Source organism: Camarhynchus parvulus, chromosome 26, assembly GCF_901933205.1.
Source record: "Camarhynchus parvulus chromosome 26, STF_HiC, whole genome shotgun sequence".
In the NCBI taxonomy this organism is placed as follows: Eukaryota; Metazoa; Chordata; class Aves; order Passeriformes; family Thraupidae; genus Camarhynchus; species Camarhynchus parvulus.
This window is the reverse complement of record NC_044596.1, coordinates 865,752-893,191: the sequence shown is the minus strand read 5'-3', so window position 1 is coordinate 893,191 and position 27,440 is coordinate 865,752. Positions and strand designations below refer to the sequence as shown.

Here is a 27,440-nt window from a genome sequence, read left to right as displayed (position 1 = left end):
TCTCCAGAATGGTGCTGATCCCTTTCCCAGGTGTGTTTGCCACCAGTCCCTGCTCTGAGGTGGGTGGACAGGGCTATGGTAGAGTGTTGCTTTTGTAGATTGACTTGAGCACAGAGCCCCTATCACATCCCATGTCCTATTCCACTGTCCCTGGGGAGACATCACTGAACACCGTGGTGTGCATGTCCCAGCGCATCCTACACTGTGGGACACTGGGGTGGCACCAGGCAGGGAAGGAGGGGACTGTCCCTTGCCACCTGAGATGGAGATGGTCCAGGACAGACAGCATCCCTGAAACCACAGTCCTGTGAGCCTCTGGCCTTGCCTAGCTGCCTCAAAATAGGCAGTTTTGGTATCTGAGCACTTGCAGACCCAATTCTGGAGGGGTGAGGCGGGACACAGATCTCCCCTGCCCCCTGTGCCGTGCCCTGACTCCCTGACTGCCTGTCCTTGCAGCTCCCTGGAGATGACCTGCTATGACAGCGATGAAGCCAACCCACGGAGTGTCTCCAGCCTCTCCAACCGCTCGTCCCCTCTGTCCTGGCGCTACGGGCAGTCCAGCCCGCGGCTGCAGGCCGGGGACGCGCCCTCGGTGGGGGGCACGTGCCGCTCCGAGGGCACCCCCAGCTGGTACATGCACGGCGAGCGCGCGCACTACTCGCACACCATGCCCATGCGCAGCCCCAGCAAGCTCAGCCACATCTCCCGCCTGGAGCTGGTCGAGGCGCTGGACAGCGATGACGTGGAGCTCAAGTCGGGGTACATGAGTGACAGTGACCTGATGGGCAAGACGCTGACGGAGGATGATGACATCACCACGGGGTACGTGCCTGTGAGGGGAGTTGTGCTGGACTGGGGTTGTCCAGGAGTTTCACCTGCTCCTGTTCACCTGGCACAGTGGGGGTGGATGGAGTGGAACATAGGTTACAGCCAGTCTGGTTAGGATTGGATCGTCCCCACATCCCAGGAGATGCTTCCCTGCTAGCAGTGCTGGTGGTGCTGGACCATCTGGGTCTTCCTGGGGCTCCTGAGCCAGAATGAGCTGCTCTCCCAGCATGTGGGAAGTGTCCAGCTTGATCTGGGTGTTCCTGGAGCAGGGAGCTGAGAAAAGTTCGTGGTCTGTAACTGCAGATGCCCTGAGCCACAGTCCTGCTGCTTTCAGAAGTGCACCAGTTTCAGTTTACACCAGTCAGTCTGAGTGGCTTCCTGTGACCCAGGCACTGTGGGGGTGTCCTGTGAGACTCCTGGGGGTCCATGGTGGGACAGGCTGGGTCAGATCTCAGCACCCCAGTGAGAACTGGGCACCGAGGTGTCATTGCTGATGGATGACTCCACATGGAGAAGGGTGTGCTGCTGAGCAGAGTCCCTCCTTCTGGGACCCCCATCAGCGTCCATCCCTCCACCCATGGAGCCAGGGGCATCTCCTGCCAGATGGGCACAAACCCAGCACTCCCAGGACTCATGTTTTCTTGCCAGATGTGTCCACTCCTGCTGCACTGTTGAGGTGCCCCTGACTCTGGCAAGGGTCCAAGGTTTGAACATGTTGGAGGTTTCCTGTTTCGGCACAGCAGAAAATAAGTAAGTTGGGCGTTTGAGCTGTCCCAGAGCCTGATGAGATATTTGGCCTCCTGACAGTGCTGCTTTGCCCTTCCTAGGATGGCTGTAGTCACATCAGTTTGGTGCAGGATAGAGCACAGCCTGTGGCTTCACACCTATCCTGGGGCCAGTGCTCCATAGATATGGCTTGTAGGTGCCTGTTGCAGTTGCAGGGGACACACCTTTGGCTACCTCCTGGCTTCTGTCGCTGCCATGCTCCAGCTGTGGGCTGAGAGTGTCTGTGGCACTGTGGGTGTCAGACCCATCTCCCCATGGGCACTGACCTTGGGGGCCTGCCCTGTGCTTGTGAATGAGCGAGCCTTGTGCTGGTTCAACACGGACCCTCCTGTAGATCTTGACCTATTGCTTGGCAGCCAGAGGTCCCATGTCACCACTTGCTGCCACTGGCCACTGGACTGCGAGGTGTGACTGGCAGTGGGGTAGATTTGGGCTGCCCTGGATGGCTGAAGCTGCAGCAGGGCTGGCTGTGGGGATGAAGGGTACACTGCTCCCCATCTCCCTCCTTGTCTCATCTTGGTGCTGCTCATGCAGGCAGATAACCTTGGGGTGCCCTTGGCTTCAGAGGCAGTGGAGCAACACTTTGTATTCGTCAATCACTGAGCAGGGGGAGTGTGGGCAGGGTCAGAGACCCAGGACAGCTCAGCCATGCACTGCTATGGGCAGAATTTACTTCTCCTTCAGGAAGGTACAAGCTTTGGGGATGGATCCCTGTATGGCTGAGGCTCTGTGAGGCCCTGGCAGTGCACAATGCCCTGGTGTGGGTGAGGCTGTCAGTGCTGTGGTGAGCAGGCCATGGGCAGGTGCCACAGTCCCTGTTCCTGTGCAGAGTCCCCAGCATGGGGACTCCTGGATGTGCCTGGAGTTCTCTGCCATGCCAGAGACAGACTGGGTGCCCTGCACTGGGTACCCTCCCCAAGAAGGGGTGCAGGAGTGAGCCAGGGCAGCACAGGACCCCGTTATCCGCAGGGGCATCTCTGGGGGATCAGCCATTTCACCGGGGTCATTGTGGGCACAGAGCCATGTAGTGACCTACACAGCTTCACAGCTTCATCCCCCATGGCCCCACAGCAGGACTTGGGGGGGTCTCCCAGAGTGGGCAGCATGGCAGGGTCTCTGTCCCAGAGCATGCCTTTGGCTGGGTGCTGGGGTACACTGAGGTGCCCTGTCCAGGGGCCTGCACACTCTGGGTGCAGAGCCCAGGAAGCAGAGCAGGAGCATTCCCTCCAGAGAGCCAAATACGACAAGGAGCTGGCCAGGAGCACTTATCCAGCACAGCCCCTCATCCAGACCCCACTCAGCCAGCACATCCCCTCACCCAGTGCAGCCCCTCATCCAGCCTCCTGTCATCCAGCACAGCCCCTCATCCAGCACAGCCCCTCACCCAGTGCAGCCCCCTTCACCCATCACAGCCCCCCTCACCCAGCACAGCCCCCCTCACTCAGCACAGCCCCCTTCACCCAGCACAGCCCCTTCACCCAGCACAGCCCCTCGCTCAGCACTGCCCCTCACCCAGCACAGCCCCCTTCACCCAGCACAGTCCCTCGCTCAGCACAGCCCCTCGCTCAGCACAGCCCCTCGCTCAGCAGAGCCCCTCACCCAGCACTGCCCCCCTCACTCAGCACAGCCCCTCACCCAGCACAGCCCCCTTCACCCAGCACAGCCCCCTTCACCCAGCACAGCCCCCTTCACCCAGCACAGCCCCTCACCCAGCAGAGCCCCTCACCCAGCACAGCCCCTCACCCAGCACTGCCCCCCTCACTCAGCACAGTCCCTCGCTCAGCACAGCCCCTCGCTCAGCAGAGCCCCTCACCCAGCACAGCCCCTCACCCAGCACTGCCCCCCTCACTCAGCACAGCCCCTCACCCATTGCAGCCCCTCGCTGGCTCTGACCTAGAAAGCGGCACTGCCGCAGGCCCCATCTCGCGGTGCTGCTAATGCACCGGGCAGGAGCGGCTGCTGCAGATGGGGCCGGCAGCCCCAGGCCGGGCTGCGGGGCAGCGTCCCCCGCACCGCGCCGGCGCACGCCCCGGCTTGTAGGGCAGTAGGTCAGAGACGGCTCAGAGGACGCGGTGACACGTCCCTGTCCCTGTCCCTGTGGGACACACAGACGTGTGGGGCTGTGGGATGTGCCCCGGCATGCCCGTGGCTCGGCGGGGAAGCAGGCTGGAAGGAGCGAGGGCTGAGGTAGGTGAGACACGGCTGGGGCGAGGGGACTGCCCGCAAGGTATCGAGGTGGATTCAGCTGGGTGGAGGTTGGGGTGAGCCCAGCCAAGGAGGCTGTAGGGGACTTGAGGCCCAGCTCAGAGAGGGAGTGGGATGGTCCGGTCTGAGCAGGGATTGGCTGGGGACGCCCGAGACCCCAGCAGCATTCCTATGTTAGCCGAATGTACCAGGGTGTGCTCCATTTGTACTGGCATCCTGGCTCCTCACCCAGCTGTGCCTGCATCCATCGGCGTGACACTTGCTACTCCTCTCTACCTGCTGCTGGTTTCAGGGTCTGGAAAGCTCTTGTTTTGGCCCCCTATTCAGCAGCCCATACCTTTTGTTCCCAATGTCACTATATCCTCCTTGTGCACTGCATCAGGGCAGGGACCTGGCACAGGGAGCACCCACCAGGATGTCTGGGATGACTGAAAGGATGGAAGGCATGCTGCTGCTCTTCTGCCCTGTCCTGCCTGTCCTTGGGGCCTAGGCAGGTGCAGAGATAGCACCCAGTCTTGGGCTGTTTCTCCAACACTAAAACATATTTTCTCCCTTCCTTGGTCAACTCTGGTTCTTACCTGCCACTATTCAGTGGCCACTGTTCCCTGCCCTGAGGCCAGTTCCAGGAAGGGTGTGGTGCCACCTGTGACGCTTTTGCACTCATCCAGGCTGGGGTTGTTTTCTGAACACTGGAGGTCACCCCACCAAGGTCACTCCACTGGGAGCTTCCCCAGGGACATCTCTCTCTGTGCAGCCACTGCATGGGTGCCTTTGTGTGCAGACCTGCATGTGAACCAGGCAGTGGTGAGGAGCTTGGAGCAGGATGTGCAAGCCAGGTTTGGCCTGGTTTTGTTCTGGCCATGTCCTGCATGTCTGAGCAGTGCCACCAGAGTGTGGCCATGTGTGGGTGTGCCTCTCCCTGTGCTGTGTGTGCCCAGAACCTGACCTGATGTGATGTGTCTTGAGTAGTGGCTCAGCACCGTCCCTGGGTGTTTCCTAGGGCCAGTTGGGTCACGGTGGGAGTGAGTGGGATGCTGCAAGGCTTTGCTGCAGTCAGGAGCTCATGGGGTACAGAAGGAGCTATCAGGGCTGGCTGCTGAGTCAGCACCTTGTGCTGCGGTGGCTGCAGGAGCAGTGATGGTGGTCTGTGTGTGCTGCAGTGCTGTGGTGTGGAGGTGTAGCTCTGGAGCCAGTCCTCAGGGCTCTGCGTGTCCCTTGGGGCTTCCAGAGCACTGGGGGAATGTTTGTGTGACCCTGGGACTGCTGTGATTTCAGGATGTCCTTTTGCATCTCGTTTGTTGGAGGCAGAAAGGGAGGCAGCGTTGCATCCCACTGCAGCAGTGGCAGCATCTGCACCCTCATGAGCTGGGTACTGCCCTGACTCTGCTTGTGGGCATGAAATGGAGCTGAGGCAGCAGCTTTTGGAATTGGGAGTGCAGGGCACACTGCTAGCCCACAGCACACCCCAGGCACCGTCCCAGGTCACTGTGATGGTGCTGCTGGCAGCCAAGCGCTGCAGAGCCTGTGGTCCCCTCCAGCAGGGCTGGGGGCTGCCAGCAGCATCCTCCCGGGAGGGATGCTCTGGAGCTGACACCCGCTGCGCTCTGGCTGGCCTGGCTCCGGCTTCCTTGCAACTCCTTGGGCTCGGCACAGCCCGTAGGCGGGAGCAGATGTTTGGCTCAGCTCCCCAGCAGCAGCAGGGGAGCGGCCGCCCTCCTCCTGCTCCGAGCAGGACTGGTGCTGGAGCCTGCTCCCTTCCCTCAAACACCCCTTGCTCCGCTTTGGCTGGTCCAGGATGACCCCATGTCCTGTCCCAGTGAGCCCATGAAGTCATTCCTCATCAGGGACATCCCGTGGGGCATGGCTGTGGCCCTGCACGTGGCCTGGCGTGTGTATGGGACCCTGGCTGGCCAGGGAGCAATGTTGTATAAATATTTGCTGGGCTGTGCTGCGTGCTGGGCTTGGCGAGTTCCTCCCGCCAGCTGGGTACAGGGGACGCTCCCGGAAAGGGGCCCCAGGACCCCCCTAGGCATCAGCACCTTTCTGTGAGCTGCTTTCTAGCAGTTCCATCCTTTGGGGTTTGGGTTGAGGCACCCAGTGCTGATCCCTGGCCCCTGGGGATGTGACAGCAGCTGCATGAGGCATGTTTTGGGGACGGAATCCTGGGGTTGTGAGGCTTGGAGGTACAGGGCACCTGGGGGTCAGTGACACCCAAGATGCAGGGAGCTGCTGGCCCCTGCAGCTTGTTGATGAGGCTGGATACGGACACAGGGCAGAGCCAAGTGCAGGGTTGGACCTCACACACCCATGTGCCCTGGGGAAAGCTGCTGGGGTGAATCTGACCCAAACCCACCTGCCTCTTTGCATGCCACCTGGGGACCTCGAGACCCGGCTTTACCATGTGCCACCCTGCCGCCTGTGGAGGAGCCTGGCCACTCTGGACTGAGGTGTCCGAGGTCACCAGCTTGTCCAGACAACAGGAAAAATAGGAATTTCACAACCGAGCTGAGTCACGCTGCTCCCCACCCCGGCACTGCCCTGGGACTCTCTGAGCATTCATTGCACGTGGCCTCTGCAGCCCCGGGTGCCGCTGTGGCCCGGGTGAGGCTCCACACGTCACCGAAACTGCCAGCGGAGATCCCCGCACCAGGACACAGTTCTTCCAGGGCTTCCACCACTTGGGGGGGAGCAGAGGGGTGACCAGAGGTGAGCTCTCAGCCAGGAGTGTGTTTGGGGTCCATGGCTGATGTCACTGCAGCAGGCAGTGAGTGCTGGCTGACCCCACCACGGCCTCGGCCTCGCTGCTGCAGGGAAATCAGACCCCACTGTTACTGAGGTTGATGGTGCAGGGCTGGGGTAATGTTGATCCTCTTCTGCTGGGGAAGCTCAGGCAAGTCAGATCCCCCTTCCCTACCTCAGTTTCCCCATCTGCCGGATCTCTGCAGACCCCTGTTCCTCTGAGTGCAGCTTCGGAGAAAGGTGCCAGAACAGAGTACCCAAAATCCAAGCAGGAGACGCCTAGGGTCAAGGTAGCCTGACTGTCTGTAGGGGCTGGAGTTCTTTGAGGGGGTACCTGGGGGTCTGGGGGGTACAGAGGGGTTTACAGGGCTGTGGGGATCAGGGAAGTCAGGGAATGTTGTTACACTCTGGTTCCTGATGTGGATGTGAGGGAGATGCAGAGCCCCGCCCTGCCCACATACATGGGGAGCTCCCAACCCCCTCAACGGGATTTATGAAGCTAATTGTTTTTTCTGCCCCATTAAGTGGAGGAGAGGGGGAGGGTGTGAAGAGCCCGGCTGTGCCTGTGCCTTCCCCACTGCTCCTATCTCAAGTCACAGCATGAGCTGGGGCTGGCAGCACCAGTGCCACAGAGCCCCCTCAATGCCAGTGATCTGCTGATGTGGAGTGTGGGACCCCCTCAGTGCACACACTGCATCCTCCCTTGCCACAGGAGGAAGGGGCCAGGGCAGACCAGGAGTTGCTTCCATCCAGGGTGGGCTTCAGGATGGCAGTGGGGAGCTGGCTGGACCAGCCTGGCAGGGACATGAGTGTCTGGAGCCCTGGCTAGTGCCAGTGGGTCTGGGTGCTACATGGGCAGGTGTCTGTGCTGGTGTGAGACAGGTGAAGCAAGGAGAGTTCAAAACTGTCCAGCTCCAACAGCAACCTCTGCTGAGAAATGTGCTGGGGGTACTCCTCTGTACAGGGCTCAGTGCATCTGCTGGTACTCAGGGGTCTGCTGTGGCTCTGCCATCATCTCACACCGGGCCTGTGGCTCTGGCAGGGTCAAATCTGCCTTTCTGAGGGGCTGCAGTGCTGGGCTGTGCAGGCTGGCTCCCCTGCCACTTGGGATGCCCACATTTGCCCAGAAGCTGCTCTGAGCACTGCCTGAGCTGGCCGTGGAGGGGCTGAGGCAGGCAGCCAGGAGAAGAGGAGGGAAGGGACAGCATCCGGCACAGTGCCAGGCCAGAGGGACCCGAGGGATGTGGTGCTGGCCGGGCTGTGCCGCCGCACCCGTTGGCGCACGCGGCCGTGGGGCCGTAACTGCACCTCGGGCTGGCTGCACCACCAGCCCCGGCCATGAGCTCCTGCCAGGGCTTGCTGGGCCGTGGGCACAAGCTCATCACTGGGGACAGGGATGGTCAGGTACCCCCGTCCTGCCATGCCATGCTGGGACAAGCCCTGTGTGGTGAGTGACTGGACAGTGGGGAAGGAGCCAAGAGGCGTCGCCCGTTGCTTCAAGGAAGGAATTACTTATTTCCCAGCCTGCAGGGTCTGCTGTGTCTTGCCAAGGCTGCAGTTAACTCTCTCTGCCCTATGTGGCTGGGCTGGCAAAATTGTCCCTGGTGTTACCATCCTGGTGAGGACCCTACTGTGCAGCATGGCTCTTGATGTGATGGAAGAGAGAGAGAAAAAGGGACAAAAGTTGGGGTTTTGGTCAATGAAAGGCAGAGCGGGGCAGGCATGGATGTCCTGCCTGGGGACGAGCACTGCGGTTGCTGGGAGCAGCTGTCCCAGCACCCCACAGTGGGACCCACATCGAGGAGGTGGTTCCTTTTGGGGACAGAGAACAGGGCGGTTTGGGGGGCACGGGTTCCAGGTCCAGTGCTGAGGAATGCCCTCTGGTATCATACAGGGGGCTGGGTTCACTGGTGCTGTGTTTGGGGATGTGAATCGTGGTTTGGGGGCTCTGCGGGCATTTGGGGCGACGCTGGGGGACACCAGGGACAGGGGTCGGGGCTGTGGGGCAGAACGCAGAGACATGGTGGCGGAGCTGAGGCGGGCGAGGCTTGGAGCCGGGACCCCGGTCCCGTCCCGGCGGGGACGGGGAGGGGCCGGTGGACGGCGGAGGGGGTCCTGTGCCGCTGTCGCTTTAAGGCGCGGGCAGCGGGGCGGTCCCGCCGCCCCCCGCCCCTCTCGGCCGCCCGGCGGGGCCGCGCCGGGCCGCGGGCAGCACGATGCTGCGGGCGGGGAGGCCGCGCCGCGCGCCGCGCCTCGCCAGCAGGTACGGCACGGGCACGGACCGGGCACCGCGGCGGGCGGGGGCGCGGCCGGAGCTCGGCCCCGACAGACAAAGCCCCGCGCCCCGGGGCCGCTCCGCGGGCGGTGCTTTGTCTCGGCCGCGCTGGGGCGGGGGGGTGAAAGGGGGTCGGGGCAGCGCGGCCGCGCCCGCACCGCGGCATCGGGGCATCGGGGCGGCTGCCGCTGCCTGCCCATCCTCCGCCCCGGCACCCCCATCCTCCGCCCCGGCCCGCGCCCCGCACCTGCAGTACGGCCGGGCCTATCCTCCGCGGCGCTCCCGGGGCGCTGGTGCCTCCACACGCCGGGTCTGACCCCGGGACTGCCGAGCGCGGGGCTCCGAGTCGGGGTGCGGCCGGGGCGGGGCGGAGCATCCCCGCGCACCGCGCCGCGGTCCCACTCCATCCTCCGCTCCCTGGCGGTGCAGCCGCCTCCCCGCTCCGGGACTGGGGCCGGGTGCTCATCCCCGAGGCCGTGCGGGACCATCCCGCCCTCAGCGGCTCCCGTCCGCCCGCCGGCGCCGGGCGGCGCGGCAGGACGGACGCGCTGCCCTTGAGCATCCCCGTTCCTGGGGGTTGCCGCGGGGCTGCTGGCGGGTAGGTTCGGTGCGGGCTCGTCTGCAGGAGCTGGGAATGGGTCTGGCTAAGATGGAGGGGATGGAGCACAAAGCAGAGGGTCAATTTTGCCCCGGAGTGACAGTCTGACATTGCTGCCCCCTGTTTGAGGGTTCTGGGGGGCAGTCGAGGTGCCAGGGCTCAGCCATGCTCCGGGAGTTTATACATGCTGCGGGGCCAGTGGTGCTGTGGTTGAGGCTTTCCTTGCTGTGCCGCATATGGCATACACTTACCAGCTAGGGGGATCCCTCAGTGCACCAGCTGTGTGCCCCATAAGAGAGTCAGAGACACCCTCACAGTGTGCACCTGGCTCCCCAGCCTCATGCCATGGTTTTAGTGATTTTGGGATGTGACTTTCCATGTTGTGTTTTCTTAGCATAGGGTTGTCAAGGAGGATTTGGAGTTGCCTCCTGCCTTGGCCTAATCTCTGACCCTCTGCCCCTTTCTCAGTGGCTCTCTGGATAACCAGGGCAGTGGGGGTGTCGCATGCATGGCTGGGAGAGTGGGGTTTCCCTGCCTGGCCCCAAAAGCCAGACTGAGACACCTAGCACCACATGTGGCCTCAGCTGTGTTACCATAGGACACAGTGCTGCGAAGCCTGGCCTCACTCCTGGCACTGCACCGCTGCCAGGTGATGCCAGGCTGGGAGATCCTGGGTGAGGATTTCCATCCCAGTGGGAACTCACCCCAGGCATGGGGCTGGTGGTGAGGCATGGCTTGGAGCTGAGGAGCTGAGCAGCACATCCTGAGTGCATGATCCTATTGAAATCCTTTCCAGGGCAGCAGCACCTGCTGGCTCTGTCCCAGAAGCTGCTGTGGGGGCACAGGGGCTGTGTCCATCCTGGCTTTGGCCAGTCTCTGATGAACTCTTCCCCTATGGAAAGAGCAGGACACGCAGTGCAGGTCTTACAGTGCTGGAGCTGCCTTTGTTGCTCCTTCTTGAGCCTTGAGCATCTGATAGGGATGGTGGTGGCTGTTGCTTTTGCTCTGCCACTGCTCTTTGGGCTCTGCTGTTTGCTGGGCTTCGCTTGCACCTCTGTGGCCCCAATGCAGATAAACAGGCATCTCTTGCAGGGGCTGGAGCTGGCTGCAGCTCCCAGCTCTGCTCTGCACTCCTACACCACTGCTTGTCACAGAATCATGGCATGGTGTGTGTTGGAAGGGACCTTAAAATTCATCTTGTGCCACTCCCTGCCATGGCCAGGGGCACCTTTCAGTAGGTCAGGTTTCTCCAAGCCCCATCCAACCTGGCCTTGAACATTTCAGTGATGGGGCAGCCGCAGCTTGTCTGGGCAGCCTGTTTCAGTGTTGCCTCCCCCAGCCCCTCACAGGCCCTGGGAAACCAGTGAGGTTTCACTGACCTACTCAGCTGCTGACCTGAAAGGTGCTGTGCTCATCCTGCTGGAAGGTGCTCCGTGCCTGCCTGTGCCAGATCGACATGGGCACAGCCCAGTGCTGTGGAACCCGCTGTGCCCTTGGGGCACCCAGGCAGCTGCTGCCCCGGTGTGATGCTGGCTGATGGCCCTGCAGATGGGCTTCTGCACACTTGACTGAGCCCCAGCATGGAGCAGCCACCTCGGCACAGCAGCAGATCCCAGACTTGGTGCCTCTGGCTGCTGGGGGCTGGAGAGGGGCAGTAGGGTGCAGTGGGTGGGGACCACCCCAGGAAGGATGGATGCTACGAGGTGCAGTGGGTGGGGATCACCCCAGGAAGGATGGATGCTATGGGGTGGTTGGTTTGTTTATTCTAGCAGTCCTGTCCTTTCTGACAATCCCAACCTGCCTCCAGGGTCAGAGCAGGTTGCTGCAGGCTTGTTGCCTGCTGTGGATGTCCCTCCATCCCTGGCAGTGGGGCAGGGAGCCTTAATGGGGAGAAGCAGGGTCATAGAGGCTTGTGTGCCAGAGGAACACGAGCCAATGCCAGGCTGGGCTGGAGCCAGCCATGGGCCCTGCATGCCATGTCCCTGCCATGGGCACTGCCAGGAGCTGGTTTTTGCCCCGGCAGCCCCTGGAACAGGGAGATCCTGCGGGTGGTGGGACCCATTGGGCTGAGCAGGGGTCTGATGCTGTCTCTCCCTCACAGCTGGGATGAGAGCAGCTCCATCAGCAGCGGCCTCAGCGATGCCTCCGACAACCTCAGCTCAGAGGAGTTCAATGCCAGCTCCTCGCTCAACTCCCTGCCCTCCACCCCCACGGCCTCGCGCAGGAACTCGGCCATAGCGGTAGGTGCCAGTGGCACCCCGACCCTTTCCAGCACCTGCCCCAGCCTTCCTGCCACACCTCGGTGGGACAGAGGGCATGGAGGTGCCAGTGTGAGGAAACAAGGATGGCACAGGGTGTCTGCTGCATCCTTCTCCCAGCTGGCTGATGTTCTTTGGGGATGGGTTTGGGGTGGGTGCCAGGAGTGCCCCTGACTCTGCTCTGCCCCCAGCTGCGCACGGACTCGGAGAAGCGCTCACTGGCAGAGAGCGGCCTGAGCTGGTACGGTGAGGGTGACGAGAAGGCACCCAAGAAGCTGGACTACGACAGCAGCAGCCTCAAGATGGAGCATGGCTCCTCCAAGTGGCGGCGGGAGCCCTCGGAGGGTGGAGAGGAGGGGCCCAAGGGTGGTGAGCTGAAGAAGCCTGTCAGCCTGGGCACCCCAGGCTCCCTCAAGAAGGGCAAGACTCCTCCAGTGGCTGTGACCTCCCCCATCACCCACATGGCCCAGAGCACCCTCAAAGTGGCAGGTAAAAACCAGTTTGGGCAGGGTCCAGCTCCTTTGATGGAGAGAAGGTTGGGTGCTGTCTTGGTGTGCCTTCCCCAAGCGTGTGGGCCATGGGATGGCCTATGGCTGTGCTCAGACCTGGGAGCTGAGTGTGGGCTGGAAGGGGAGGCAGGGCTGTATTGTGGGCTGCAGGCAGGCTGGGGGTCTGTGCCTGCCCCATGGTCTCCCACACACCAGGCCGGGGAACCACTGAGTGCACCAAGGGTCTGGCATGTCCCTTCTCCATCACATCCCTGCATCTCTGGTGCCCATATCCTGTCTGGGCTTGTTCACTTCCAAATGTTCCCAAAGCCTCCAGGGACACTAACCTGTCCGTTCTTGCCACCAGGCAAGCCAGAGACCAAAGCCACTGACAAGAGCAAGCTGTCAGTGAAGAACACGGGCCTGCAGCGCTCCTCCTCCGATGCCGGCCGTGATCGCACCGCTGACGCCAAGAAGCCGCCATCAGGGCTCGCACGCCCCTCATCCTCCAGCTCCTTTGGCTACAAGAAACCAGCTCCTGCCACTGGCACGGCCACTGTCATGCAGGCTGGGGGCTCGGCTACTCTTGGCAAGATCCAGAAGAGCTCTGGCATCCCTGTTAAGCCAGTCAGTGGGAGGAAGACCAGCCTCGATGTCTCCAACGCACCTGAGCCTGGGTTCCTGGCACCAGGGGCTCGCTCCAACATCCAGTACCGCAGCCTGCCCCGGCCGGCCAAGTCCAGCTCCATGAGTGTGACCGGGGGCCGCAGCGCAGCCCGGCCGGTCAGCAGCAGCATTGACCCCAGCCTGCTGAGCACCAAGCCGGGTGGCATCTCGGTGTCGCGCCTCAAGGAGCCATCCAAGGTTGGCACTGGCCGTGGCACACCGGCCCCTGTGAACCAGACAGACCGTGAGAAGGAGAAGGCCAAGGCCAAGGCAGTGGCACTTGACTCTGAGTGCAGCACCCTGAAGAGTGCCAGCTCACCTGAGAGCACCCCAAAAGCCCAGGCCAATCTCCCGCCAGCAGCCAAGGTGGCTGAGTTGCCCCCTACACCTCTCAGGTATGGTCCTTCCAGCTCTGAGGGCAGCAGGTGCCTGGCACGGCTGTGCCCAGCACCAGTACCTGAGTCTCACCTGTTTTCTTACCCATTTCCCCCCTCCAGAGCAGCTGCCAAGACCTACGTGAAGCCTCCCTCACTGGCCAACTTGGACAAGGTCAACTCCAACAGCTTGGACTTGCCCTCCTCCAGTGAGCTGCACACCCCGCACACTGCCAAGCTCCAGGACCTGCACCCGGCTGGTGGGCACCTTGCACCCTGCTTCAGCCCCAGCCCTGCCCCCATCCTCAACATCAACTCGGCGAGCTTCTCCCAGGGCCTGGAGCTCATGGGTGGCTTCAGTGTCCCCAAAGAGGGCAGGATGTACCCCAAGCTCTCTGGCCTTCACCGCAGCATGGAATCCCTGCAGATGCCCATGAGCCTGCCCAGTGCCTTTTCAGGGGGCAGCACCACCACCCCCGCCCCTGCTGCTGCACCCCCTGCCAGCGCAGAGGAAGAAGAGGAAGAAGAAGAGGCAGGAGAGCTGGGCTGGAGTGGGAGCCCCCGGCTCACACATCTGGACAGGTATGGCTGGAAGGAGGTTGGTGGGCTGCTGCAGCACCTTCATGGGCACACATTGCTCCCTGCTGTTCTGCCATGTCCTCTGCCTGCTTCAGTGTCTCTTCCTGCTACATTTCTAGGGAAAAGCTCCCTGTTCCTACACTTCAATCCCCATGGTTCCTTCCCTAGTCTGTGCAGGGATGTCACTGATCTTTCCTTCCCTTCCAGTGCCAACCGCGACAGGAACACACTGCCCAAGAAGGGGTTGAGGTAAAAAAGCCCAAATGATTTTTGTGTGGTGCTGGGGCGGGAAGGCGAGGCTTTCCAGGGCAGTGCCCCTGAGCCAGGGAAGCTGGGCTTCAGTGCAGCGGGTGGGAGCTGGACGGTGCTGGTCGATCTTACCATGCCTGTCTGTGGCTCCTCAGGTACCAGCTCCACTCCCAGGAGGAGGCCAAGGAGTGGCGCCACTCCCACGCAGTCAGCGGCCTGCCCGAGTCGGACGAGCAGCAGGAGCTGCCCTCGCCCCCCGCCCTCCCCATGGCGCTGGTCGGGAAGGGCCCGCTCACCAGCATTGGTCAGTGCCCTCGCTGCCAGGCCCTTCCCTCCTGCTCCCCCTGCTCCCTGCATGATGTGCTGGTGCTCCCCTGGGCGCTGCTTGTCTCCCTGACACCACCAACATCAGCACCTGGTGCTTTGGGTGCTGGGCTGCGACCAGGGATGTCCATCACCTCTGCTTCAGGGCACCTCATCCACCTTTGGGCCTCAGGCCATAACTGCTCCTCTGGGGGTGCCTGGCAGGGCAAGGGGTAAGCCTTGCCCTGATCTGACCAGGACCTGCATGTTCCTGGAGGGTTTGAGGGCGTCCAGGCAGACAAGTTGGGGCAGCAGGCTCCACTCCTGCACCTGCAGGTGTTGGGCTGTGGCACAGTGGTACCCACTTGGCCCTGGGGCAATGGATTTGTTTTGCAGCCCTGTGATTATCTTGGTGCTGGTGTCCAGGTCTTCCCAGCATCAACCTGCCTTTTAGCTTTCCCCAGCCCCTCCCTGCTTTGGGACCACAATCCCTGCTTCCTCACTGCATCACAGCTCTCGTGGATCGCTCCCAGTCCTGCTTCCCCATCCTGATGGCAGGTCCCCAGCGTGGCTCTGACCCTGCCTCCTCCCCACTTTCTCCTTGCAGTGAGCCCCACTGCCACCACAGCCCCGCGGATCACCCGCTCCAACAGCATCCCCACCCACGACTCCACCTTCGAGCTGTACAGCACCTCCCAGATGGGCAGCACCCTCTCTCTGGCCGACAAGTCCAAGGGCATGATCCGCTCGGGCTCTTTCCGGGACCCTGTGGACGATGGTGAGAGTGTGCTGTGCTCCTGCCCAGGCAGAGGAGGCTGCAGAGGGTTGGTGGGGCTCCCTGCACCTTTGTCCCTTCCTACTGGTGCTGCCATGGAATTGTTGGATGGGTGGCTGTGTCCCATTCTTGGCATCAGAGCAGGGACAGCAACGCTGAGGGCTCTGTTGGACTCTGTGCTGGCATCAGCCCTGGGTCTGCCCTGACCTCCATGGGTACTCAGTGTCCTTGGGTTGCTCCCAGGATGCTGTGACACTGGGGAGGAGGGGATCCAAGCAGACAGGGAGGGCAGCAGAGCCCCCAGGTTCCCCACAGAGGAGGGTGCAGGTGGAGGGCACGTACAGAGAAACGGGCAGTGCTGAGCAGCTGCCATCCCACCCTGTACCTCCCCCAAGCCACCCCTGAGAGCCCAGTCACTAGGTGTGCCCTGACCTGTAGGCCCTGGGTGCTGCTCTCCAGGGCACCCTCACATCTCGGGTTTTCCTGTGTTGCAGTTCACGGATCAGTGCTGTCCCTGGCCTCCAGCGCGTCCTCCACCTACTCCTCCGTAAGAGCCGCCTCTGTGCTGCGCTGCTTTGTGCATGGCTGGGGGATCCGGGTGGGACTGGGGGGGGCTCTGTGCATGCCTCTGCCTGCTGCTGAGCCTGTCTGTGCCTCGCTGCCCCCCTGACTGCCTGCCTCTGTCTGTCTGTTCCTCTCTGCTCTCACGCTGCCAGGCTGAGGAGAAGATGCAGTCTGAGGTGAGCCCACACCCTTAGCTCACGCCTGCCCCTGCCCCCAGTGAGGGCAGTGCCTGGCCCCTCTCATCTCCCCTCTCTCCCCCACAGCAAATCCGCAAGCTGCGCCGTGAGCTGGAGTCCTCGCAGGAGAAGGTGGCCACGCTGACGTCCCAGCTGTCTGCTAACGTGAGTCCCCATGGGACCCCACTCCATCCCTGCAAGGCGTAGGGCTGGTGCTGGATGTGCCCATGGAAGCCCTGATTTCCCTTCAGCCTTTTGCATCCCACACCTGGCAGTGGGTGCTCACCTGTCCATGGGTTTTTGCCCAGATGTTGGGGCTCACCTGTTTCCCCACTTCTCCCAGGCCAACCTGGTGGCGGCCTTTGAGCAGAGCCTGGTGAGCATGACATCCCGCCTGCGGCACCTGGCTGAGACCGCCGAGGAGAAGGTGGGTGTGTCCCGGGGCTGGTGGGTGCTGGACTTTGGAGGTTGCCCCAAGGGTGCTCTTGGGTGGACACTCCATGGCTCCCAACTCTGCTGCCCCAGGACACAGAGCTGCTGGACCTGCGAGAGACCATTGACTTCCTGAAGAAGAAGAACTCAGAGGCCCAGGCTGTGATCCAGGGTGCTCTAAATGGCACTGATGTCACCCCCAAAGGTAAGGCATGATGCTGCCACCATTCCTGAGCTGGGATGCTCCTGCTGGGACTGGCGCAGGGACCCAGGGCACACCCTCTCATGGGGGATGTTCATCTGGAAACAGTTTTTCTCCACCTGGGATCCTTGACCATCTGAAACTAGGAATGGACAGACAGAGCTGTCACCATGGGAGGTCACAGTGCTGGCATGTAGGGGAATGGTTGTCAATCTTGGGAGACCTTGCCAGGCCCTTTGCCAACAGCCAGTTTTGCCTGCTGCTATTGACTTTGTTCCCATAAATGCTGTTTGTAGCCCCAAAACCCCAGTGTGAGTGCAAGAAGCTGTCAGGGAGATGGCCTGGGACAGCATCAGGGTGATATGTGCCCTGGGCATCTCTCTGGCAGTGCCCATGTGGTGTCTGAGTCCAATGTCATTGTTACAAGGTGGCTTCAAGAGCTCAGGTGTTGGGTGGGAGGAGGAATTGGGTGTAGGGAGGGGGGACCATAGGGTGCTCTGGTTTTGGGACAGTTGCAGGTAGCCGATCCCTCCTTTCCCAATCTCTCCTTCTCTGGACCCCAGAGCTGCGCATCAAGCGGCAGAACTCCTCTGACAGCATCTCCAGCCTCAACAGCATCACCAGCCACTCCAGCATCGGCAGCAGCAAGGACGCTGACGCCAAGAAGAAGAAGAAGAAGAGCTGGGTGGGTTGGATGGGGCAGTGGCAGGAGAAGTGGGGCTTAGGGAGCCACTGGCAGGGTCTGCTCAAGGTCAGCCCCACAAACCAACTGCTCTCAGTCTGCCTTGGCTTTGGGGTGTTGGTGCTCCCTGTCCTCTGGGGACAGCAGTGGTGAGGAGAGTTTAACTGCCATGGATTTGTTTCTGGAATTGTTGGCTGGGACTTCTCCAGCCCGTTCAGGAGTTTTCCAGCCCTGGCCCTGCATGCCTGCTTCCTTGTCTCCCCCATGTCTCCCTCCTGCGCACGCAGGCTCTGACAGTGTGGAGGGCTGGCACCTCGGCTGGGCAGCCCCTTCCCTGCACCAGGCAGCTCTGAGCTGGATGTGCAATTAAGTCTTGCTTTGTTTTGTTTCTCTTCCCCTATGCTGACCTCAACCCTTTTTTTCCAGGTGTACGAGGTAAGTCCCACACTGTCCAATCCACCTGTGCCCAGCCAGGGCCCTTGCTCCATTTCATGGGACGGTGCTCATACGCTCCCCATCCCATCCATCCCATTGGCACTAACCCCAGCACAGGCCATCCTGGGTCCCCAGCCAGGCTGTGCCCACCTTGGCTGCTTCCTTTGATGCTAAGGACAAATATACAGCCACGAGGAGGGGCTTGAACTGGCATAGATAGACAGCAGGGGACCTGCCCCATGGATGGGAACAGTCCCCTTCTTGCCTAGGGAAGGCAGGCACCCTCCTGACTTTCTGTAACTGGATCTTTTGGAATGGAGGCCTTGGTGCAGCCCTGCCAGTGTCACTGAGGACACTGGAGTGCACTGCCCATCTCTGCCTCTCCAGGGCTGCCTGTTGTGGTCTCAAGTGGCTCTGTCTCTGCCAGCACCCACATAGGTCTCAGTGTTTCCCTGCTCCCACCATCAGCACAGTTGGATACCTACTTTGTTTACACTGAAATGCAATGCTTTTGGTTTTGGGAACACCCTAGAGCAGTCTGCTAGTGCCTGTGGGGATTGAGACAGATCCAGTGTGCTCTCCATCCCTTCTTTCTCCCACCTTCCCTTGGAGCAGGCTCTGGCAGTCCAGGGCACATGTTGTGAGCCCAGGGTGCTTGTCCTGCTGCTCTCCTACCAGCTGGTGGGACCCAGTTTGGGTCTAGTTTGGTCCCTGTGCAGTGTCCATCCCCCTCCCTGGCCCCAGCCCACTGCTCACCCACCACTGCTCTGTGTGTGCTGTGTGCATGCTGCATGCTCAGGTGAGACACCAGCATGCTCTGTGGAGGGCTGGCTGCCCCTCTGTGCTTCCAGCAGGATCCACGGGGCAGAGGGAGGTGTGGGGCAGGTCCCTGGCTCTGCAGTGGCTGGAGCAAGGGACATCCCTGTAAATAAATGCCTCTTGCTGAAATGGCTGTGGTGGGGTGAATGTGGGGAGGGATTGGCCCTTCTTGATGGACCAGGGTGTTGGTGCCATGCCTGAACAGCCTGGTGTAGGTGCTGGTGGGGAGCAGGGCTGGGAGACATCCTGACCAGGACATGGGTCCCACTCTGTGGGGCTCTGGTGCCATCCAGGCTGGGGTGAGTGTTGCCCTAAGGGCTGTGCACCCCATCCATTGGCTGTGCCACAGAGCGGGGTCAGGCTGCAGCCTTCCCCAGCATGGTGGAGGTGCTGCCTCTGTGATGGCTGTGGTTGTACTGGTCCCAGCTCAGACTGTCTGTGGGTCCTGGACAGACAGGGCAGGACCAGGCCAGGTCTCTGCTTGTGAGGCTGCACTTTGGACTGCCTCTAACAAGTTTTCCTTCTCCTGTAGCTGCGCAGCTCCTTCAATAAGGCCTTCAGCATCAAGAAGGGCCCCAAATCGGCTTCGTCCTACTCTGACATAGAGGAGATTGCCACGCCAGACTCGTCAGCCCCCTCCTCCCCCAAGCTACAGCACGGCTCCACAGAGACTGCCTCGCCCTCCATCAAGTCCTCCACATCCTCCTCCGTGGGCATTGACACGGCTGAGTACGTGGGGCCAGGGAGGGCCAATGGCAGGGGCTGCAGGCTCCTACCAGAGACACGTGTGAGACCTGGTCTCTCCCTTGGCCTAGGCTCTTCCAGGCCCACAGTGAGGGTGAGCCCGAGAAGAAGGAGGTGTCAGAGCTGCGGTCAGAGCTGTGGGAGAAGGAGATGAAGCTGACAGACATCCGCCTGGAGGCCCTTAACTCAGCCCACCAGCTGGAGCAGCTGCGGGAGACCATGCACAACATGCAGGTGAGGCCTGGCTGCTTTCAGTACCAAGGTGCCCTCAGTCCCTGCATTCTCACCACTGTGCTGCACCCCAGAGTGCTGCTGGCATACAGCTCCTTACCCTGTGGCCTGCCTTGTTGTGCCCCAGCTGGAGGTGGATCTCCTGAAGGCTGAGAATGACCGTCTCAAGGTGGCCCCTGGGCCTTCAGCAGTGCTAGGTGCTGTTCCCAGCCACATCACGAGCACATCGGCCTCCTCTTCACCACGGCGCTCCTTGGGTCTCACCATTGGTCACGCCTTCAGCCCCAGCCCGGGGGATGCAGGTAGGGGTGATAGAGCTGCTGCAGATGGGGAAGGGCTGGGATAGAGAGTTTGTGTGGCAGCAATGTGCTGCTGCTCACCTGGAGTGAGCAGGGGATCTGTCGTGCTGCTGGTGCTGCTGTTGGCCACAGCAGGATTTGCCTCTGGCTGGGCACAGCCAGGCCTGGTGGCTCAGCTCTGGCCAGCACTCAGTGCTCCATCCCCAGACATGTCCCCCATGGATGCTGTCAGCGCTGGCACCCAGAAGGATGAGCTGACGCTGCGGATTGTGGTGCGCATGCCACCCCAGCACATCATCAAGGGGGTGAGTGTGGGCTCTATGGGGAGCCTGACCTGTCACCGTGTCATGGCCCTGACAAAGGGGCAAAGGATGCCTCCCAGGGCTGGATGTGGTGCTGCAGCACTGCACACTTCTGCCTTGGCTCCTAGGACCTCAAGCAGCAGGAGTTTTTCTTGGGCTGGACCAAGGTGAGCGGGAAGGTAGACTGGAAGATGCTGGATGAGGCTGTCTGCCAGGTCTTCAAGGTAGGAGCAAAAAGAGCACTCTTTAGAGAGCCATCCTTTGACACTGCTCCACCAGGCCTGCAGTTCCTGGCCCAGGTCCTCTCCAAGCTCTCTTGGAGCTGCTCTCTGCCAGCCCTCAAGGGCACTGACAGTCCTGTTCTTCTCCATGTAGGATTACATCACTAAGATGGATCCTGCATCCACACTGGGGCTCAGCACCGAGTCCATCTATGGCTACAGCATCAGCCACATCAAGCGGGTGCTGGACACGGAGCCTCCGAGCTGCCGCTGTGCCGCCGGGGCCTGACCAGCGTTGTTGTGACGCTCAAAGGTCAGTGTGGCAGAGGGGCTCCATGGCTGTGCCATGTCCCTGCTGTCTGGGGGTATCACAGGGTGTGAATGGACCCTCAGCCCTCCCCTGCCCACAGGCTTGAAAGAGAAGTGCGTGGACAGCCTGGTGTTCGAAACACTCATCCCCAAGCCCATGATGCAGCACTACATCAGCCTCCTGCTGAAACACCGCCGTCTCATCCTCTCGGGGCCCAGTGGCACCGGCAAGACCTACCTGACCAACCGCCTGGCCGAGTACCTGGTGGAGCGCTCGGGTCGGGACGTCACTGAGGGCATCGTCAGCACCTTCAACATGCACCAGCAGTCCTGCAAGGTGAGGGCACACGGCAGTGTCCCTGTGGGCACTACTGCCACGGTCCCTGTGGCTGTCATGCCATGGCCCCACACGTGACACCTGACCTGTTTGTTCCAGGATCTTCAGCTGTACCTGTCCAACCTGGCCAACCAGATTGACCGGGAGACGGGCACGGCAGACGTGCCGCTGGTGATCCTGCTGGACGACCTCAGCGAGGCGGGCTCCATCAGCGAGCTCGTCAACGGGGCGCTCACCTGCAAGTACCACAAATGGTGAGAGCCCCTCTGCACCCCTCCAGTGCAGCCCCATGGCACACACACGCTCCCCGCTGCTCTCACCGAGGCCGCTGGGCTGTGGGGATGAGGCTGCACATGTCTGCTGTGCCCAGATCAGCTCTGCCTTGGGCAGGGGTGACTCAGAGGCTTTTTCTCATGAATCTTTTCTCTCTGTCACTCACTCAGTCCATATATCATTGGTACTACCAACCAGCCTGTGAAGATGACCCCAAACCATGGCCTCCATCTCAGCTTCAGGTAGGAATTGTACATCCCTGGGGATCATCCTTGTGGGGTTGTGGGGGACAGAAGCCATCACTTGCACTTGGATGTTTCTGTGGTCACATCTTATGGCTGGGGACCCTGATTAGGAATGAACCTCCAGGCCTGTCCCTATCCCAGAAGGACCTGATATTCCCCAGCCTCAGGCAAATGCAGGGTGGGGATGCAAGGAGGGCCTCAAGAGTGCTGGGAAGCAGGGAAGCTTATGTGGAGACCCAGCCTTGACCACTGAGTCCTCCCCCAGGATGCTGACCTTCTCCAACAACGTGGAGCCGGCCAATGGCTTCCTGGTGCGCTACCTGCGGCGGAAGCTGCTGGAGTCGGACACGGACATCAACGCCAACAAGGAGGAGCTGCTGCGGGTGCTGGACTGGGTGCCCAAGCTCTGGTATCATTTGCACACCTTCCTGGAAAAACACAGCACATCCGACTTCCTCATCGGTACGGCCTTGCCTCACCTTCCTCCTCTGCCCCAGGCTGTGAGGAGCCCTGGGGACTGGGACAAAACCCTCCCTGGGGACTGGGACCAAACCCTCCCAGAGGAGCTTGGGGGGCTGATGTGTTCCCTGTGTTTCCCAGTCCCACAAACCACAGCTGGTGGGTGATGCACACAAGCATTGCTCTTCCCTGAGTGGCCTTTGTTCCTTTGGGAGCTGTCACCAGGGGTGTCAGCCAAGCACCCTTCCCTGGGCATGGAGGAGCTGTGTTTTCCCATGTGGACCCCCCATGCCTCACCAGACTTTTGGGGGATAGATTGAACTTGGCAGCCCCCTTCCTTGCCTAGGAGATGCTGTCTGTCTGCTGTGCAGGTGGATGGTGCCTAGTCACTGTTCCCAAGGGCCCCCTTCCAACCAGGTGTGCCCACCTCAGTGCTGTGACTGGAGGAGGGGCACCCAGCTCCCATTTCCACTGTCTGCCTTCCCCCCACAGGTCCCTGCTTCTTTCTGTCCTGCCCTATTGGAATTGAGGATTTCAGGACCTGGTTCATCGACCTGTGGAACAATTCCATCATCCCTTACCTGCAGGAGGGGGCAAAAGATGGGCTCAAGGTAGCCAGTGCTGCTGGCACATGAGATTGCAAACCAGGGCGGGGACACAGTGATACAGCCATCGTGGGCTGGGGGCAGAGGGGAGGCACTGGGATGGTGGGTGTAAATCTCTGTCAGTCCCTGTACCCTGTGGCTGCTGTGGCACATGGCACTGTCCTGGGAGGCTCAGGGTGCCACATTGCTGGCTCTGGCATGTACTGAGGACATGGCTGTCACTTGATCCCTGCCACAGGTGCATGGGCAGAAGGCAGCGTGGGAGGACCCCGTGGAGTGGGTGCGGGACACCCTGCCCTGGCCGTCAGCGCAGCAGGACCAGTCCAAGCTGTACCACCTGCCCCCGCCCACCATCGGGCCCCAGAGCACCGTGTCGCCCCCCGAGGAGCGCACCGTGAAGGACACCACGCCCAGCTCCCTGGACTCGGACCCGCTGGTAGGCTGGCCAGCAGGAGGGGCTGGGAGGAGCTGGTGGCAGAGCAGGGCGGAGCTTTGCTTTCCCAGTTAATTCTCAATGTAGGAAGACTGATTTGGGGATGCAGAAACACTTCGTGCTCCCAGGAGGAGCAGTGGGTGAGGGGTGGTGGCGCTGGCAGGTGGGCTGCACACCAGGACACATGGTGACATGCCAGTGAAAGGGCACGACTTGACACTCCACGAGACATCATGTCCACATGCAGAGCCACAGACAGGCACACGTGCTCCTACCTGTCCTGTTGCGTCACCTGGAGAGGCTGCTGGCTCCACAGGTGATGCCAGCTGATGCTGCTTTGGCACACTGACTCTTGAGCATTCCAGCTGTGCCTGAGGCCACATCCTGGCACGAGAGAGGGATTTTGCAGCATCTCTGGGACTTGCTTTACCCTCTAAGGAGCTTTCCAGCAAGGCTGGTTTGGGAGGGCAAGAGGGCCAAGTGGCCTCCCCAGTCACCTGTGGGCCTCATGTCCCCCTCGGGCTTCTGCCATGCTCCTGTCCCCACAGATGGCCATGCTGCTGAAGCTCCAGGAAGCTGCCAACTACATTGAGTCTCCAGACCGTGAGACCATGGTGGACCCCGACCTGCAGTCGACTCTGTGAGGCCCAGATGTGCCAGCCCAGGTGGAGGGGAGCTGCTGCTGGGCTGCTCTCCTTTTCCTTTGGCATCCAGGAGCGTGGGGCTGGCGAGCAAGCGGAGAGGAGAAGAGCAGGGCTCTGGCGTGTCCTGGTGGAGCCTGGGGAAACTCGGCTCATCCGTGAAAGAGCACGAGTTACCATCTCCCCTCCCAGCCCTGGGGGTAGGAGAATCCTGGTTTCTCTTCTTGGTTTTTTCTGTCTCTATTGCAAACTCTTGGGCTTTGGGACCAAGGTGACCCTGAGGCTGAGCTCTGCCCCCAGGAGCTGCAGGAAGGCCCTGCATGGGGCAGGGACCCTGCAGGAGCCACCTGAGCCACAGCTGGGGGCACGGGAGGAGCTGGGGCTGCAGGATGAGCACGTGGGCACGAGGGGGTCTGGCTCCTTCTGTGCCCGCTGGCAGAGCCACGGGAGCCTCCACTGTGGAGCTCCCACCCCGTGCCAGCCAAGGGGAGCACGGCTCTGGCTGCTCTCTGTGCATTCCCTGTTCCACCTGTGTGACAGCCGCTGTGACCAGGACAGCCCAAGAACCCTGCTTTTCTTATTTTATTTTGGTTCCCCCTTCCCCTTTTCCTTTGGCCGAGTCCAGACTTTGCTTTGGTCCCTTTTTTTGTTCTGGTACTTCGCTTTCCTGGCCTGGAGCCTGTGGCCTGGTGCCTACTGCTTCCCTGGCAGCAGTGTCCTTCCCCTTTGGTTTCTTTTGCAGCTGTTGGTTTCACCACTCAAACCACCTCTGTCACAAAACTGGTGCTCACTGGATGATCTCCAGTCCCTGAACCCACCTCCTGGGGCTGCACAGATTGGCTGAGGTGGGACTTGGAGGCCAGTGTGGAGGCAGGTGGCAGCAGGAGGCTCCCAGAGCAGCCCCTCACTTGGCAACTCCCTCCTCCTCCAAGGCACAGGGCACTGGGACGGTGTCTCCCACCAGGCTGGGATGCCACAGAGCATCCCCTCCCCGAGGTACAGGGGCATGGGGAGGCTGCTGCTGCTGCCCCATCCCTGAGCAGCTGGATGCCATCCCTGCCCCCTTGGTGGAGGGGGCCCCAACCAACCTCTCATCCCCTTGGTGCTGCCCGGCCTGGGGCTGTGGGTCAGTGAGCCTGGGGTTGTTCCCAACGCTGCCTGCTCCCCCTGGCCTTGTGCCTTCCTGTAGCCTGGCAGGGTCTGTGTTGGTGCTCTGGGGGCACCTGGGGCTGCCATGTGTCCTCCTGGCCTTATCCTGCATTGTCAAAATGCCAGACTCCAGGGAGAGGGTCGGCCCCGGTGCTGCCGTGGTGCCTTAATCTCTGGCCATGCAGGAAGGGGGCACGTGGGGCTTGGGACAATGCAGTCACAGCCTGCTCCAGTATCCTCTGTCCCCAAAGCCAGCTTGGCTGGATGGAATGAAGGTGCTGGGACTGCTGCCTACAGCACTCTTGCTGGCCTGTCCCCAGCCATGGCTGTGGGGTGCCCTGTAGGTCTGCACTCCCATCCTGTGCCCACTTAGGCTCTGGGGGCCCCCTCCTCCCTGCTGCCCTCCAGGTCAGCCCCCACATTCTTCTGGGACCCTGGAGAGACACATGAGGAGAGGTGACCCCAGGGCCAGATCACCTGAGCCCACCCTGTCCCCAAACTCTGCCAGGCTGGGGACTGGGCAGCCTCAGCCCCCTGTGCTGCAGCTGGTGTGGCCTTCAGGGACCCCTCACACCCCTCTGGAACGGGCATTTCCCGCAGTGCCCCCGGAGGCTGCCGCCCCCTCTGCCCTCGGTGCTCTTGGCCGCCTCGCCGCCCCATGGTGCTCACTCCTCCCACTCCTCCGTCTGTCCGACAGCCTCCTGCTGCCTCGGGGCCAGCCAGCCCGGCCCTTCCCCGCGGGGATCTCCGGGATCTCTTCCCCATGCTGGCTTGGGCGTTAGGGCTTTCTGTTCGCCTTCTCTCCTGTCGAGGACTCGCTGTACATAGATCCGTCGTGGAACGCCCTGTGTGGGTTGGGGGGGCCCGGCCCTGCGCCTTGTCCCTGGTTTTGGGTTTTTTTTGTACTCTGTGATGACTGTGCTGTGCTGACTTCTTTTCTGATTGTATGAGACTCCGGCCCAGCAGCCACTCGAGGTCTGCAATGGGGACGCAGCTGTTCCCTCCAGCCCCTCGCACCCTCCTTGGGACTCTGGTGCCCAGGGAGGGAAGGGACTGATGCACCTTTGGGGGCTGCCCTGTGCCCAGGTGCCCTGAGGAGTCCCATGGGAGGAGGGGCAGCCTTGCCTGAGCTTTCTTTTCTGACTCCTCCAGGAGCCACCTAAACCTGGACCAAACTGTAGCCGTCCCCCACCGCTGAGCATCCCCTGGCCTGTGTCCTGCAGGTTTGCCCCGTTCCTCCCCAGGCTGGGGCTGCCCCTCGTGCCATCCCCTTGGCCCCGGCAGCTGGAGGTGAGCGGCCCATGGGGTGTGATCCAGGAGGAATCTCCAGGGGAAGGAGAAGGGCTGTGCCAGCAGCCCCTGGGATCAGCTGGTGTGGGGCTTGGCTGGGGTTACCTGGCCGGAGGGGCCAGGTCCTGGTGGATTCCTCCTGGCTTACACCAAGCACCTCCTGTCCCCAAGGCTGGCAGCTGTCTGGGGCCAACCCCTGGCTGTGGGCTGAGCCCCTCTGTCCCCAGGGAAAGGGTCCAAGGATTGCTTTAACTCCTGCCACCTCCAAGGGTGCCCACCACTCCCAAAGGTGCCTGTTGTCCCAAAAGGTGCCTGCTGTTCCCAAAGGTGCCCATCACCCCACAAGGGTATCTGCCACCTCCAGAGGTGCCAGTTGCTCCCAAAGGTGCCCATGGTCCCTGGGAGTCCCCCTGAGGGGCTGGGGGTGGGTGATGCCAATGCTTCACCCTCCTGCCCCCTCGAGCTGCTGCTGCCTGGTGGCCTGAACCTTACAATTTTAGCTTTTTTCTAATAAACACAAACAACCTTTTTTTAATTAAATAAAAGATGAAATGGACAAATTCCTGTTCTAGATTATCTGTGTAATTGACTGGGTTTTGTGTTTCTTAACTGCATGGTATTCCTGCCGAGGGGTTTTATAGCACTTTTTAAATTTCTCTTTAAGATTTTGGTCCAGATTTCTACTCACGCCTGTCTGTTTTTGCTTTTTCCTTGCACCCTCCACGTTTGTAAACTCACTCCATTTTATACCTGATGTTGAGACCCAGCCCCACATTGTATATAGCTGCGGGAACAATCATAGGGAACAAACAAACACCATCTGGACTCTTTCCACGATTAGTTGTTTTTACTTCAAAGAAATTTTAAAGGAAACATAAAAGGAAGCCAGGAAAAGGCTTGAAGATATTCTGAAAAGACAGAAACAAATCCAGCCCTGCACCAAGTCAGCTCCTGCTGCCCACACTGCCCGCACCAACTGGCATGTCTCTTCTCAGTCGTCTGTCTAACACCATTGGATTCAATAAAGTGATCTCCTGTACTATCGGCTCCTGGTCCTGTGTCTGTGGCTCTGGCCCTGTGTGGCAGAGGGGAGGGCAGTTGTACACATCACAGAATCGTGATGGTTGGGTAAGGGACCTTAAACCTCATCTCAGTGGAAGGGACACCTTGCACTATCCCAGGTTGCTCCAAGTCCCTGGCCTTGAGCATTTCCAGGGATGGGGTGGCCACAGCTTCTCTGGGCAGCCTGAGCTAGGGCCTCACATCCCTCACAGCCAAGAATTCCTCCCCAGTATTCCATCTAACCTTGCCCTCTGGCAGTTTGAAGCCATTCCCCCTTGTCCTGTCCCTCCAGGCCCTTGTCCAAAGTCCCTCTCCAGCTCTCTTGGAAGGGAGAGGGACTGGAAGGGGCTCTAAGTGCTCCCCAGGGCCTTCTCTCCAGGCTGAGTATCCCCCATCTCTCCTAGCCT

General features: G+C 61.1%; 1 protein-coding gene across 1 annotated transcript in view; it reads left to right on the top strand.

The window, feature by feature from the left end:
* NAV1 (neuron navigator 1) overlaps positions 1–27,003 on the top strand; it is a 74,527-nt gene extending 47,524 nt beyond the window's left edge. The window contains 29 exon segments of the mRNA XM_030965683.1: positions 457–822; positions 11,533–11,671; positions 11,881–12,178; positions 12,545–13,238; positions 13,341–13,799; positions 14,004–14,045; positions 14,201–14,349; positions 14,956–15,126; positions 15,618–15,670; positions 15,840–15,863; positions 15,951–16,028; positions 16,207–16,290; positions 16,389–16,500; positions 17,061–17,182; positions 17,606–17,614; positions 18,966–19,162; positions 19,249–19,411; positions 19,536–19,710; positions 19,915–20,012; positions 20,138–20,233; positions 20,385–20,490; positions 20,493–20,543; positions 20,641–20,876; positions 20,976–21,130; positions 21,320–21,391; positions 21,660–21,856; positions 22,346–22,464; positions 22,697–22,894; positions 23,440–27,003. Coding sequence (XP_030821543.1) covers positions 457–822; positions 11,533–11,671; positions 11,881–12,178; positions 12,545–13,238; positions 13,341–13,799; positions 14,004–14,045; positions 14,201–14,349; positions 14,956–15,126; positions 15,618–15,670; positions 15,840–15,863; positions 15,951–16,028; positions 16,207–16,290; positions 16,389–16,500; positions 17,061–17,182; positions 17,606–17,614; positions 18,966–19,162; positions 19,249–19,411; positions 19,536–19,710; positions 19,915–20,012; positions 20,138–20,233; positions 20,385–20,490; positions 20,493–20,543; positions 20,641–20,876; positions 20,976–21,130; positions 21,320–21,391; positions 21,660–21,856; positions 22,346–22,464; positions 22,697–22,894; positions 23,440–23,535 — 4,759 coding nt within the window. The 3' untranslated portion in view covers positions 23,536–27,003.
* Positions 27,004–27,440: the final 437 nt, after the last annotated feature.